At 41.2% G+C, this 14426-nt stretch overlaps 1 protein-coding gene across 4 annotated transcripts in view; it reads right to left on the bottom strand.

Moving 5' to 3' along the window:
• The window catches only part of FGF14 (fibroblast growth factor 14), a 677860-nt gene that overhangs the window by 189903 nt on the left and 473531 nt on the right, over positions 1-14426 (bottom strand). Inside the window, exon 1 of one of the 4 annotated variants that reach the window (XM_002824406.4) lies at positions 8885-9374. The exons of the other annotated variants lie outside the window; for them this stretch is intronic. Within the exon in view, the coding sequence (XP_002824452.1) occupies positions 8885-9077 (193 nt within the window). The 5' untranslated portion in view covers positions 9078-9374. Of the gene's footprint in view, positions 1-8884; positions 9375-14426 lie in introns of those variants that run through there. 4 annotated transcript variants of the gene reach the window in all.

Raw genomic sequence — 14426 nt, forward strand, 5'->3', positions numbered from 1 at the left:
TGATCACTTGCAGGTCATGGGTGACCTTGACAAGACCAGTTTGTTACTGGGGACAAACACTTGTTTAGAAAGGGTCCAAGAAAGAATGGGAGAAGGATAGTTGCAATTTCTCTTTCAAAGAGTTTTGCCAGTAACAGACAATTAATTCAATAGCTAGAGAGAAATGCATGATCAAGAGGGGATTCTTTTTTAACATGGGATAATTATTTAAGATGTTCTAAATATTAGAGCATATTTAAATACTGGTAAGGATAATACAGGAGGATGTGGGATAATACAGTAGGATGATGCAGAAGAGAGGAAAATTATTGGATTGATTTCCCTGAGTAGGAGAGAGGGTCTAATGCTAAATTTGTGGAGGTCTTGACCTTAGATTACAGCACTAGGAGTTTATCCCCAAGTTCAGTAAAAAAATAAAAAGAGGAGTAAATGGATAGATCTGCAGATAGAGTTATAAAAGCAGTTGTGGAGTATGTGAACATTTATTTCTTATTATTTCTACTTTCTCAGACAAATAGAAGTAAGGATATAGCTGAGAGTAGAAATGGGAGAGGAGACATAACAGGTTTGAAGGGAAGTAAGGTAAGAAATATGATCCAGTTAAGTGAAAATGGATTTTAAAAAAGAAATGTACCAAGGGGCCCCCTGAGGTTATTGACTGTGAATTTAAAGTAGGACCAATGTGTCTGTGTATTTTTCTTCAGCCAAATTCAGCCTTGTAAGTGCAGGCAAATAGTAGGCAGGCAGATGGGATAACCAGTTAGCAGACCTTCTCCTAATCCCAGCCCCACTCTTTAAAGCTATGCAAGCTTTTTATTTTTGTTTGTTTCCGATTCCTCATTTGTAAAATGAATGAATGGATAATATTAGTGTATTATCGATTACTGGATAATTTAATGTATTAATGAATGGATAATGTAGTGTACCTACCACATGGGTTTGTTGTGAAGATTAAATAGTACTCAATAGACACAGAGTGTCATGCAGGTAGTTGTTAAATACATTAATAATTATCCAATTATCGGATCTCTTCAAAGAGAACTACAAACCACTGCTCAATGAAATAAAAGAGGATACAAACAAATGGAAGAACATTCCATGCTCATGGGTAGGAAGAATCAATATCATGAGAGTGGCCATACTGCCCAAGGTAATTTATAGATTCAATGCCATCCCCATCAAGCTACCAATGACTTTCTTCACAGAATTGGAAAAAACTACTTTAAAGTTCATATGGAACCAAAGAAGAGCCCACATTGCCAAGTCAATCCTAAGCCAAAAGAACAAAGCTGGAGGCATTATGCTACCTGACTTCAAACTATACTACAAGGCTACAGTAACCAAAACAGCATGGTACTGGTACCAAAACAGAGATATAGATCAATGGAACAGAACAGAGCCCTCAGAAATAATGCCACATATCTACAACTATCTGACCTTTGACAAACCTGACAAAAACAAGAAATGGGGAAAGGATTCCCTATTTAATAAAGGGTACTGGGAAAACTGGCTAGCCATATGTAGAAAGCTGAAACTGGATCCCTTCCTTACGCCTTATACAAAAATTAATTCAAGTTGGATTAAAGACTTAAATGTTAGACCTACAACCATAAAAACCCTAAAAGAAAACCTAGGCAATACCATTCAGGACATAGGCATGGGCAAGGACTTCATGTCTAAAACACCAAAAGCAATGGCAACAAAAGCCAAAATTGACAAATGGGATCTAATTAAACTAAAGAGCTTCTGCACAGCAAAAGAAACTACCATCAGAGTGAACAGGCAACCTACAGAATGGGAGAAAATTTTTGCAATCTACTCATCTGACAAAGGGCTAATATCCAGAATCTGCAATGAACTCAGACAAATTTACAAGAAAAAAAAAAACCCATCAACAAATGGGCAAAAGATATGAACAGACACTTCTCAAAAGAAGACATTTATGCAGCCAAAAGACACATGAAAAAATGCTCATCATCACTGGCCATCAGAGAAATACAAATCAAAACCACAATGAGATACCATCTCACAGCAGTTAGAAAGGTGATCATTAAAAAGTCAGGAAACAACAGGTGTTGGAGAAGATGTGGAGAAATAGGAACACTTTTACACTGTTGGTGGGACTGTAAACTAGTTCAACCCTTGTGGAAGTCAGTATGGCGATTCCTCAGGGATCTAGAACTAGAAATACCATTTGACCCAGCCATCCCATTACTGGGTATATACCCAAAGGATTATAAATCATGCTGCTGTAAAGACACACGCACACGTATGTTTACTGCGGCACTATTCACAATAGCAAAGACTTAGAACCAACCCAAATGGCCATCAATGATAGACTGGATTAAGAAAATGTGGCACATATACACCATGGAATACTATGCAGCCATAAAAAACAATGAGTTCATGTCCTTTGTAGGGACATGGATGAAGCTGGAAACCATCCTCCTCAGCAAACTATCACAAGGACAAAAAACCAAACACCGCATGTTCTCACTCATAGCTGGGAATTGAACAATGAGAACACATGGACACAGGAAGGGGAACATCACAAACCAGGGCCTGTTGTGGGGTGGGGGGAAGGGGGAGGGATAGCATTAGGAGATATACCTAATGTTAAATGATGAGTTAATGGGTGCAGCACACCAACATGGCACATGTATACATATGTAACAAACCTGCACATTGTGCACATGTACCCTAAAACTTAAAGTATAAAAATAAATAAATAAAAAGTAAATCAGACCAAAAAAATAATAATTATCCAGTTATAGCCATTGCTATGTGTTCATTTATCTCAATTGTATTCTATGCTTCTGCTGCATATATGTCCTGACAAATGTGGTATGTTTCATTCACTCAGCAAATACTTCTGAAGTGTTAGTTGTATGCCAGGCACTGGTGAGACAATGACTTTGAAGTGGCCCTTCCCTATGGTGATGCTGTATGGGTTCCTAGCAATCCCAATATCAAAAACCATAAAATCATAGGGAGAAACATACATTCCACAAAATAAATTACAAAATATAATTTTATGAAAGGAGACATTTTTCTGAATGACAAAGTAGTACCTATCATAAAATGGTGTAGACACTGTGTCTGGATTTCTACGCATGCCTACTGGTATCCTGTCACCCCAGTAAACAGCAAATGGTGACATTTTCATGTGATCTGAGTTTCTTAAACTGAATGCTGGACGATTATAGACAAAAACTACTAAATTAGTTGTTTTCTAATGCAAACACTGTAACTGGCTTTAAATTGCATTGGGGTCTCTGAAATGGTCTCTTAGAGATTTGGATTCGTGTGTGTATGTGTGTGTGTGTGTGTGTGAGTGTGTTTTAGTTGTTGGGTGCTAAAACAATATTTGAAATATTATATAACATTTGTATTATCTAAATATCATAGTCCTCTTTGGCTAAAGTTTCTCACCATTTGGGGAGACATTAATATAAATTATATCTAGGAAAAATATAGAATTCCAGATCTAAGTGGATAAATCATATTTAGAAACCTTTCCTTTTAAATTTCTACCATTTAAAAAAATTTAAATAAATAAAATTTAGAACACATAACTTTACACCAAAGAGAAGGGAGGTTCTTGTTGAGTTTGAAAATACTTGTTCTCACAGTAACATCATAGAGAATGGAATTACTAACAAAAATCACAAGTTTGGGGCTAAATGTAAAAGTACTCAAATTCAAAATGTAAAGTGAAGCCTATAATTGATTATGGCAACTTTGGGACAGAAGGTTTTGTGTATCTGAAATCTTGTTAGGAAAGGTCACAGGATTTCTTCACCAGTCAGTTGGCCATAGGTTATTAATATATGTAAACTCAACTCAATCTATGGATATAACTAAACCCAAAGCAAACCATTTATGTTTAATTACATTATACCTAATCTGTTACACTATTTTACACTTTACTTATTGAACTACTGAGGTATTAAACATTTTCAGAAATGTATAGCAAATATGGACTGTGAAATCATAACAACTAAGCCACAGGAGGAAAATGCATAAACAATGAACGCTTTTGTCTCTAACATTATTTCATTGACCAATCTGGTAATATTCTCATAAGACTCCTGGCTTAGAAATTGCATTTATAGTATGTCCCTTGTTCAAAACAAAACAAAACTCAACATTTTAATTTAGAAGACCATAATTTGATCTAACCTTAATACAACTAACAAATAATAAAATTATAATTATCAAAAAGTTAGCAACAGGTATCAATATGTAGTAAGACTCCAATGGGTATGGCCTTAGAACACCAACACCAAAGAGAAAATATCTTCCAAAAAATAAAAAATGCTTTTTAGAAAAATGTTCCCTTGTTTTAGTTTAGCCTAAACAGCCAAAATAAACAAGCATGTGGTCTTTGTATGAGCACATGGTAATGACACTAAAACAGTAGCACACAAAAACAGTGGTTTTTTGATGACTATTTGCTGTGGATTATTTTCTGAGAGGGTAGACACTTGTTTCCTTACATAGCACCTTGTAAGAAGGAAGGACACTTTTCTTAGAATAACTGATGGATTTCACTATCACACTGGAGCAAAGCAGTTTTATTTCTATAGGTGTACATACATTTCTGCTTTTTATATTATGCATTAACTTGAAAACACATTTTAAGTACCTCACTTTCCATTCCTTATACATACTGTAATTTATTTTAGTTAAATTTTTAGTAAGAAGCCCAGGCGCCTGCTGATTAAGCATACATGGCACCTAATACCATAGCTCTCATGATCACAGCCCCAAAAAAGTAAATCTCAAGAAACAACTGCATTAGCAGCCATGCCAAAGATTTAGAAAGGTTATTATCCTGTGAACAATTATGGTTCTTGATTGAAAAATTCATAATAAAAACATAACACTTTTGGGGATACAATGTTCACCATACATCATTGTAGTCAGTGGCTACTTTAGTTTTCATTTTTGTTAAGATTCCAAATAATAAAACTATTTGCAAACTGTTGATTTCCTTGTAAATTCCCTTTTCTTTGGTTAAATCAATATATGTAAATATCTATGTTCATATATTAGTTAAGCTTTAAAATTAGGTTGTTTATATTCCTGCATTCTTATAAATAACCCACAAATATGTAATCCCTCTAATTCTCTTTAAAAACGATATAATTATATTTATTTAGGGAAAGTAAAAAAGGTATAAAATTTGAAAAGTATTTTTATGTCTAAAATTATCTAGTTAGATCACTCTGGTTCAAGGATACTTTCTTTTTTAGCTTGGGCCTATTGACCTTCCTTATTTCACTCCAATCCAAGGGCAATGAGGAGAACCCAGTATATGGCAAACACTCTATCAAGATTTGAGAACCTATGAAGATGCAGAAAACACAGACTTTGCTTCTTCCCTACAATCAGCTGAATATGTATACTTAATTATTATCAGGTATAAACAACAACAGTGACGTATGAAATGCCGCAGGAGAATTATTTTTCATTGTATCAAATGAGGGAAGGCTTCTCAGAGGAGATGGCATTTTCTCTCAGCTTTTCAAAATGAGAGTAATTTCATAATTTCAACAGGTGAATGTAGAAGTGAGGAGAAGATGCTAGACACACAGTAAAGCACAAACAAAAGGATAAGGATTTGAAAGCATATGACTAATCTGCAGGGTGTGTGGCATTGTATTGTGTTTGAAATCTGTGGAGGTCGGTGGAAGGTAGATGGAGCTGAATCTGGAAAGGTGGGTTGCAGTCATGCTGCCTACCACGCCATTAATAGCCATCTTGCAAATTTCTGTCCTTCATAAGAGCAAGTCAACTGGTATAAACATCACTCTTCTATAGGGGTAGGGATGATGGAGATAGGTAAGAGTGTGGGTGTAGGGCTCCAACTCAATAAACTTTACATTAAATAAATTACTACTTGATAAAGGATTTTTTAAAACCCTACATTTAAAAAATCTGTATTACCCTTCCCCAAAACACAAAATGTGGAGCTATTCTTTATTCTGTTTTCAAGCATATCACACTATATTCTACTTGACAGTGTGCTTAAAATTTCTATGCCTCTTTTTTTTCTCCCAACGGGACAAGATTTTTTCCACGTCAAGGTCTCTGCACACACATTGCTTTTTCCACCTGCTCTTAAAATCTCTGCATCCTTCTTACCTGTCATCTCTCAACCTGTGGATCCCAGTGTTGCCCACCCTGACTACTTTATCTAATTAGATCCCTCTCCCCAACCCCTCTCTCCCCCATAATTCTTTATCCCAGCTCTCTTCATGCTTTATAGGACTTTGAATTTTATTATTTCTTATTAATTTGTTCCTTTCCATAGGCAATGACTCTCTACCCCATGTTTGTGAGCTCCATGATGGCAGGAACTTCAACTTCAACTCTTCTATTCACTGCTGTATATATATAATACCTGCTACAGAGCCTAACAGATTGTAAAGATTCAATAATTGTTATATTAATTATTTTCAGCTATAAAGACATATAAAACCATCAGACTTAAATGTTGTATCTTTAATAAATATGATTTTTAAAAAATTTTCTGAGGGCAATTCCCTATGTAAAGAGTGTGTAAGAAGAAGGTAAATATGCTTGAAAATATGTCCTAATACTTAATTAAATAAATGAATAATTACACTGTTATATATAATAATATAAAAGCATACTATTATATGTCAATATATAATTTACATAACATAAAGTCTTAATATTTGTTTTGCTTAAAATTAGTGATACTAATAAATTAATCCTTTTCTGATACTCAAGAGATATATCTGTATTTTTCTCCTCTGAAGAATATATATACTTTTATATAAGAAATATAAGAAGAATAAAAAATTCTCATACAATTTCCTTGCAAGATATCTTCTCTTCTATTTTCCTGTCCAAAGTAAGGTAGAAAGTGATCTTAAATATATTTTTCTTACAGAACATTGAAGATTGCTTATCATTTCAAAATCAGGAATACCAACAGAGCAGTCAGAGTTGAAAATGGAGAAATGGACCATTAGAAAACTCAGATAGCTTTCTATACTGGCAAAAAAGTAAACCCCCAACTTAAAATTCATTAAGTGTAAAGCAAATCCTCCTTCGCCACCCAATATGGCACAAAACATTTATTGTTCATATTTATAAAATCTACTGGCTATATTCTTAAGAAATACACACAAGTTTTAATCATTGTTTATATTAAAATAAGCTTATTTAGTAGATAGTATGTTAATTTACTTTGTGTAGACAGCCAATTTGGAGCTGTATGTGGTGAAAACTGTATTCTAACAGATAGTCTGTTTGATGACATAAGAGGATAAGCACAATTTAAGTCATAATAGATTGATCCTCCGTCTATCAGCAGTGATTAAGGCAGTCGAGTTGGTCTCATTACACAAAGGTAGGCTGAATAAGGCTCTAGGCTAAAGTGGAAAATTAAAATCCATTTTTTTCTTAATTTTCAGACCAGTGTAGGAGTACTGGTCTGAAAATATGATTGATCCCAAATTCTCCAACAAGAAGTTCCTATTTTACTTATATAATTTTATTTCTCTAACAGAACTTCCACTCTGATTTTCTTCCTATCTTTGCCTTTGAAGCTTGATAGTAAGAGCAAGTAATCTCCAATTTCTTAAATGTGACAACAAGCAATTGTCCTTTTAAAATATTTAGCATTAGCCTTTAAAAAAAAAGCATCAAAACTTTTGGTCATCAATTTGCAAATGTAAGGACACGCACTCACTCTCTGAGAAACACATGTATAGCTTATGCTTCTATCCCCCGTCTTTGGAACAACAGGGCATTTAAAACAAATACAGCTGGGAGCTGACAATGTAATGTGCTGGGCAAACATATACTCCCATTAACGTAAATATATTCTTCAATGTTTCCTACCAACCCCACTTGGTTATGAAAAGCCAGCAATGCCCATTTCCCCCACAGAACACACCACATGCTCTCTAAACAACCAGCCTTAGCAACTGGATGCAGAGACAGGCAGAGAGAGAGACAAAAGCGCCTGGCTCCTGAATAGGATGCCTTCCCAGACCCTGGCATTTCAAAGGCAGCGAAAGAAGGTCATCCTAGGCACTAGTTTCTCAAAGAAATACCTGTAGTAAGGTGACTATTCTAGTCACATTTATATAGTAACGGCTTGTGTCTCAGGCAATTCGCCAGTTTTTCCAATTAAAACTGACACACATTAGGGATTTTTACTTCTGCCCCCCTGCTCCCCGCAATTCGGATTCTTTCTTTACACTCCCTGAGCCTCTGTCCCCATCCCAGGATTTGACTGAAGGGCTGCAGAGCCCAGGGCTGCGCGCTAAGCAGCCTTCTACTGAACCTCAGCGGACTGGGCCATAGTTCACACACCCTCCACTCCTTCTACAGCAGCTCCCGCTGGGGCACCGCCAGGATCGCCTCACTTGGCCAAGGTCTGGGAACCCGGGAGGTTTCTAGGAGACCCCAGAGACCAAGTGAGGCCAGGCCCACCCCCATGGAAACCCCCGCCAGCTCAGATCAGGCTGCTAGCGGTGGCTCGACCCCGGGTGTGGCAGGAAGGGTTGCCCCGCGTTCCAGAGCCAGTCCCTGTCCTCCCGGGAAGCTGAGACTCAGGGGGAACAGGTTTCCCAGAGCCCAGCCTGCAGGGACGCGGAGGGCAGGAGCCGCCGGCGAGGAGCAGCCAACTTGCTATCTCTGGCGGCTGCACTTCTCGGCGGCTACAGGTTGCCCAACAGCGGACTCCAGGGTCCCCGCGACGGCGCCCAGAGTGCTCAGAAGGGAGGCCGGGGCCGGGGTGGGCCGGAAAAACCGAGGGAGGGAAGGAGCCTGGAGAAGCTGCTTTTAGACGGGAAGGGGGCGACCCGGGGCGCATCTCCCGATCATGACCCCCACAGACCTTGGCGCCGCAACCTGCGCTTCTTGAGGCCGAAGATGCGCACTTTGGAGAAAATATCCACCAGGTTGCCGTTGCAGAGCCCGCGGTTCTTGCTGGGGCTGCTCCGCCTCCTGCTGGCAGACGGCCGGTCCCAGTGCTGCTCCCGCGCCTGCCGCTTCTGGCGGATCAAGCCGCTAGCGATGGCCGCGGCCATGGTGGCCCCGGGAACGGGTCCGGGGAGGGAGGGCGCCGGAGGACTGCGAGCCGGGGGCACCGGAGGGGAAGGCGGCGGCGCAGACCGTGGCTCGCCCTCGGGGCAAAGGGGGCGCCAGGCGGGACTGGGGAGAGGGGAAGGGGCGCTCAGTCCTGACTGGGACCCATCGCCCTCTCCGCGGGGCGCGGGGCCAAGCGCGCAGATGCGCCCAGGGCGCAGCCGGACGATCCAGGGAAGCCGGAGGTCGTGGCTGCCGCCGCTTGGTCACGTCCGAGTGGAGAGCGGGACCGCGGCTGCGGACGCTGCCGGTCACCGCTCGTCGCCGGAACCCTGGCGGGGGTCGCCACCGCCACTCGAGCTGCCTTCTCGCCCTGCCCGGCTCCCGGGCGGGAGATAGAGCCGGCCGGCGGCTCCCCGGGCGCCGGCTGGAGGGCGGGTCCCGGCAGGGTCTCTGCGCGTCCGTCGGTCCGGGTCCCGCTGGGCAGGACTCAGCGCCGGGCTCCAGCTGCCCCCAGGCCGGTACCGCCGCCGGCGCCGCCCGCTCTCGGCTTCTGCCGGTGATTGTCAAGTGCTTTGGAAATCAGCATCTGGAGAGACCAATCTTCTCCCCTGAGATCTCTAATCAAACGCTCCGTTCCCACCCCACTACACCCCCTCCACCTATGTGGTCCCCCTCCTGATGTACCTCTTCAGAAAGAAACAAAACGTATAGATAATGATTTTAAAATAATAAGAAATAAAGCTAAGATGGATTGCAGGGGTGGGGTGCAAAGAGGCCGAGCCAAAGCAGGTGGAATTGAAGGAACATCGGGGCGCTTTTTCTTAGATGCAACTCGCTGGTTCCCGAGGCTTCCGCGGCTTGGTTGGGGCTTCTGGGTCTTAACGTGGTTCCCGGTGCACTGAAACTCTCAGCAGCGGTTGGAGGGCGAGGTGGTTTCCGCCCTCCCTGCTAATCCCTTCAGCACCAACGCCCCCCCCTCTCGCCACCCCCAACCCCGGGGTGGAGGGAGGAGGGAGGCGCCTCCACTCCTCACCTAGTCCACCCAAACTTGCAGGACCCTCCCTTCTGCTGCAGGAAGGGTAGGTTTGTCATTTTGAAAGGCTACACGGAGCAAAACGGAGGGAAGGAACGGAGGGAAGGGAAGGAGGGAAGGGAAGGAGGGAAGGAGAGAAGGTATGATTATGCGAGATAGAAAGACCCCACTCCCAAATATGCTCCCCAGCCCTGGGAGGAGGAGATGACAGCCGCAGTAGCTGCTACAGAACAGCAGCTGGGTAGGATAAACGCCCAGGAGAATATTGAAGAGGTCAGAGCAGAAATATAAGGGGCAGAAGAGGGTGTCACACTATTCCAGGGACAGTGAAAAGCAGCCAGACAGGACACTCCAATTTGAGCTGTCATCTTCTGGTGTCCCTGGGCAGAGAAGCTCTGTCAGGGAGCAAAGCCATCTGAACTGTGTCTGAAATTCAAATACAACAGCCGGCGTCTCCTCCCCTTGATTTTCTGTCTGTGTCCCGACAGCGGTTCCCTCTTGGATAAATGAAAATGTGAAGGTCCAAGAGAAAGGGCGGCAGTGGAGGGCACCCGAAAAAAACAAAAAGCCGGGGGGAGGTTGGGAGAGAAACACTTCATGCTTGGATGAACACAGTTCCGTGGTTTCTAGGATACACCAGAGTGGCAGAACCAAGTGCAGCTCTGGCTCCAGGCTTCTTACTTTTCTCCCCTTCGCTTTACACTGCTTTGCCTATCAGCTCAGGCAGCTAAAGAAAAAGAAATACTCAAACTAGACTTCTGGAAATTCAGTGTGAAGCAAGGGGGAGAGAAGACTCACTTGGTAATCAAGAGACTTGCAACAACCTTCTTCTCCAGCGACTACTTTAGAGCTGGAAAGAGGGCAGGCACACTACGCAGGCAGCCCTGGGAGCAGTTCTCAACCAAAACACACTTTCTCTTTGTCTCAGGAATAGGCAGTAAAGTACTCGCCACCAGGCAACTGGGGGGAAGTGCAGCAGATTACAGGGAGGCTGGACACCTGCTCTAAGCAACTTATCCACAGCTTCTCCATGGAAGCAGCCACTGCTGGGCTGCTGTTTGTTACCTTCACTCCACATTTACCAACAAGTCTCCTTTTGGGAAGGAAATGCAACCTGATGAGAGTGTGTAGATTTAGATCTAAGGCAGGCATCATTGGCTTTAGGATGGTGTTTGTCATATATTAAAAAGTGTACTTCTGGAAGTTTATTTTCTACACTTTGCTATGTTACATCTACAAATTCTACAATTATTAAAAGGAATATGCTAGAGTTGTTTTGCTAGTAACTTGCAATCTCTAGTCACTCATAAAATAACAAAAGTGAGAAAAAGGGGCATGCTAATTATTTTGCTCTGCCGTTCTCTATTTTCTGTTTCATGTCTCTTTTCTTCCATTTTTTTGTGAGTGTGCATGTATGTTGTGTTGCTGTAGTCCCGCTTAAAAAGGGAAAGATATCTAAAAGAGAGATGAAAATAACTAAATGGCTATTGAGTGTGTCTGTTGCTTTAATTCACTGAAATGAGTCCCACTGAACATTAAGAGTCACTACTCTTGGTTTCTATTATTGAAGAAAGGCCACTTGTACATTTCAGAAGTTCTAGATTTGAATTTGCAAGTGACTGTAAGATTAAAGCATCCAGGTTTATTATCAAAGGCTTCTTGCAGTGAGTGTTTCGAAAAAGTAAAATGTTAAGTATAGTGACCTCTTAAATCTAGTATGACTTCCCCAACACAACTAGTTTATTTTTAAAGATTCTTTAAGCCTTTTGACGTATGTGCCAACTATATTAATTTGAAAAGAGTGACATTAAGCTTCTTGTTCTTATAGCTGTGCCTCTATTTTTGCAGGCATTTTCTTATGCTGCAGTCTTTCCCCCAAATCCTTGGACTGGGGGGTCAGAAGGTCAGTTTTTGGCCCTCTCAGAGCCCTCCCTTCGTTGTTCAGCAGCCTCGGACCAGCCTGACATTCAGCACCGCGGACAGGGATCCCGCCCCAGCCATACCTCTCCCAGCAGAAGCAAGTTCGCTGATTGAGAAAAGTGCTGGCTGTGAGGGTCTCTGACACTTTCCTCCCCTAAAAGCAGTTTCTCACTTTTTTCCCTCAAGGTGGGAAGGAAATTAATCTTCACAGCTTCTGCCGACATTAATAACACCTTGGAGCACAAAGCCTTTCAGCTTTTCCATAACCGAGAGATACTCTTTCTTTCTCGAGCGTTCCGACCCCTGGCGCAGCTCCTGGAACAGCGGACTCCGGAGTCTCCGGGCATCTATTCTGGCTGTGAATTTCAGGAGCCTCAAGCGGTCATTTCTCTTCAACGTAGCTTCCTATTTTAAGGGAGCTTGGAGAGAGGGGCAGCATTGGGATAATCAAGGTCTTTTAGGTTAATCCCTGCATTTTCATTTTACCTCCCCAAAACGCTGTTTAGTTGTTTACGGATGGAGGTAAGTGAAAGAAAACGCAAGAGGGCCATCTGCTGTCTTAAGCTGTGATAAAAGAGTGTGGAAAGCTAGGGTGAAAACCGATTCAGAGCCGGTGAACACAAATGTAAAGGTTACTGTAGTTCAGAAAATAATTTCTCACTCATCAGAACCTCCTTGGAGTTGTTAATTTTACCTTTGACGTTATAAAGAGGAAAATAAAGTACGGCCCAGGTGGTGTAGCTCCTGACCAAGCTATTGGGAGCCTGAACTCTCATTTCAGAGGTTCTTGGTTCATTTCTTGACTGCAACTTCCTAGCTGTATAACGACCTCCAATGTGTTGCTTTAGTCTCTCTCAGCCTCAATTTCTTCATCTCCCAAATTGAGGTGAAAACAGAACTTCCTTTTAGACTGCTGTGAGATTAAATTTAGTAAATAAATGTAAAGATCCTAGTACCACATCTGGCACACCCTAAGTAATTGAAAATGACAGCTATGACTGTATTATCACCATCTTCCAGATTACTCATTTCTATCTTGTAAATTCTTTTGCAGTTTCCATGTTTTTTCAATATCAAAATATATGTATCCCCTACGTAAATTTCCTCACCACCCCCCCCCACAGTGGATGCATGACAAGATTTTAAATAATTCGAAACATAAGAAATTATTTTAAGTTTTGATGAAATAAGTCCCAAGTTCAAACCTTAGTTATTATTGACTAGATTTGTGAACTGAGTCCCGTAAGCCTACTTTCACACCAACTGATTGATAATAAAAACATTTCTCTACCTTTCAGAGACTATGATGAGGGCCTATGAGAAAGTACTTCTAAAAACACTAAAGCACTATGCAAGCATCAGTTTGGAAGGTAATTAGTACACTATGCTTGATGGTCACCTGAAGATGCTATGATCCTTTTGGTCCTCCAACTTTAAGTATGTTGTTCCCTCTACCTGGAAGATTTCTATTGCCCTATCCTCACACTCCTCTTGGTGATAAAAAAAAAAAAAAAATCATCAGCTAAAGAGTAAGGCATGAGCCACCATGCCTTGCCAACAGATTTTTAAATACAAATAAAGAGACTTTTTGGCTCTGTCTTGATGGAGCTTATAGTTTAGGTCTCAGCATCGATATCTTCTCTGGGAAACTTCTTGCCACCTACCCCTAATTAATACTGAATTTAGGGCACTTTCTAAAAACTTCATAATTCCTCTACTAACACCAGCAATTGTTGAATAAAGAGAGAGCTATATTGAAACTTCTACAAAGATATCTGATAGGTAAGTGTCTCATGCTTAAAATGGCCATGAACGAACTACTGTTCTTCCTTCTTAAACATGTTCTTCCAATCCTCCCCACTTCTGAAATGGCAACTTCATTCTTGTTCCTCAGGCTGAAAACTTTAGTATCATATTAATGTCATTTCTTTCTCTAATACCCCATATATATTTGTGTAAGATCTATCCTGTCTATCTGCAAAATATATCCAAGATATCACTCTCACCACCTCCACTACTACCTACCACCATCATCTTTTGGGCGATTATACTACAATAGTAACTACAAAATCCTATACATCAAAACCAAAGTCCTCACTGTAGTGCCCTGCCATGGCTCATGTGATTTGTGCCCCACCTCTGCCTTCAGTTGTTCTCTGACATCATCTCTATTCATCTCCCTTCACTTACCACTTGCTGTCCATCAAACCACCTGGCATGCTCCTATGACAGGACTTTTATACTTGCTGTTTCATCTGACTCTCATCTCCTACGAATCTTTCCTCACATCTTTGCTCACAAATCTATGTAAAATTACAACTCATAAACACAGACATTTCCTTCTTGCTACCCTGCTTTATGGTTCTACATAGCACGTACAACTTTTAAAATTTCC

Source organism: Pongo abelii, chromosome 14 (genome assembly GCF_028885655.2).
Source record: "Pongo abelii isolate AG06213 chromosome 14, NHGRI_mPonAbe1-v2.0_pri, whole genome shotgun sequence".
NCBI lineage: Eukaryota > Metazoa > Chordata > Mammalia > Primates > Hominidae > Pongo > Pongo abelii.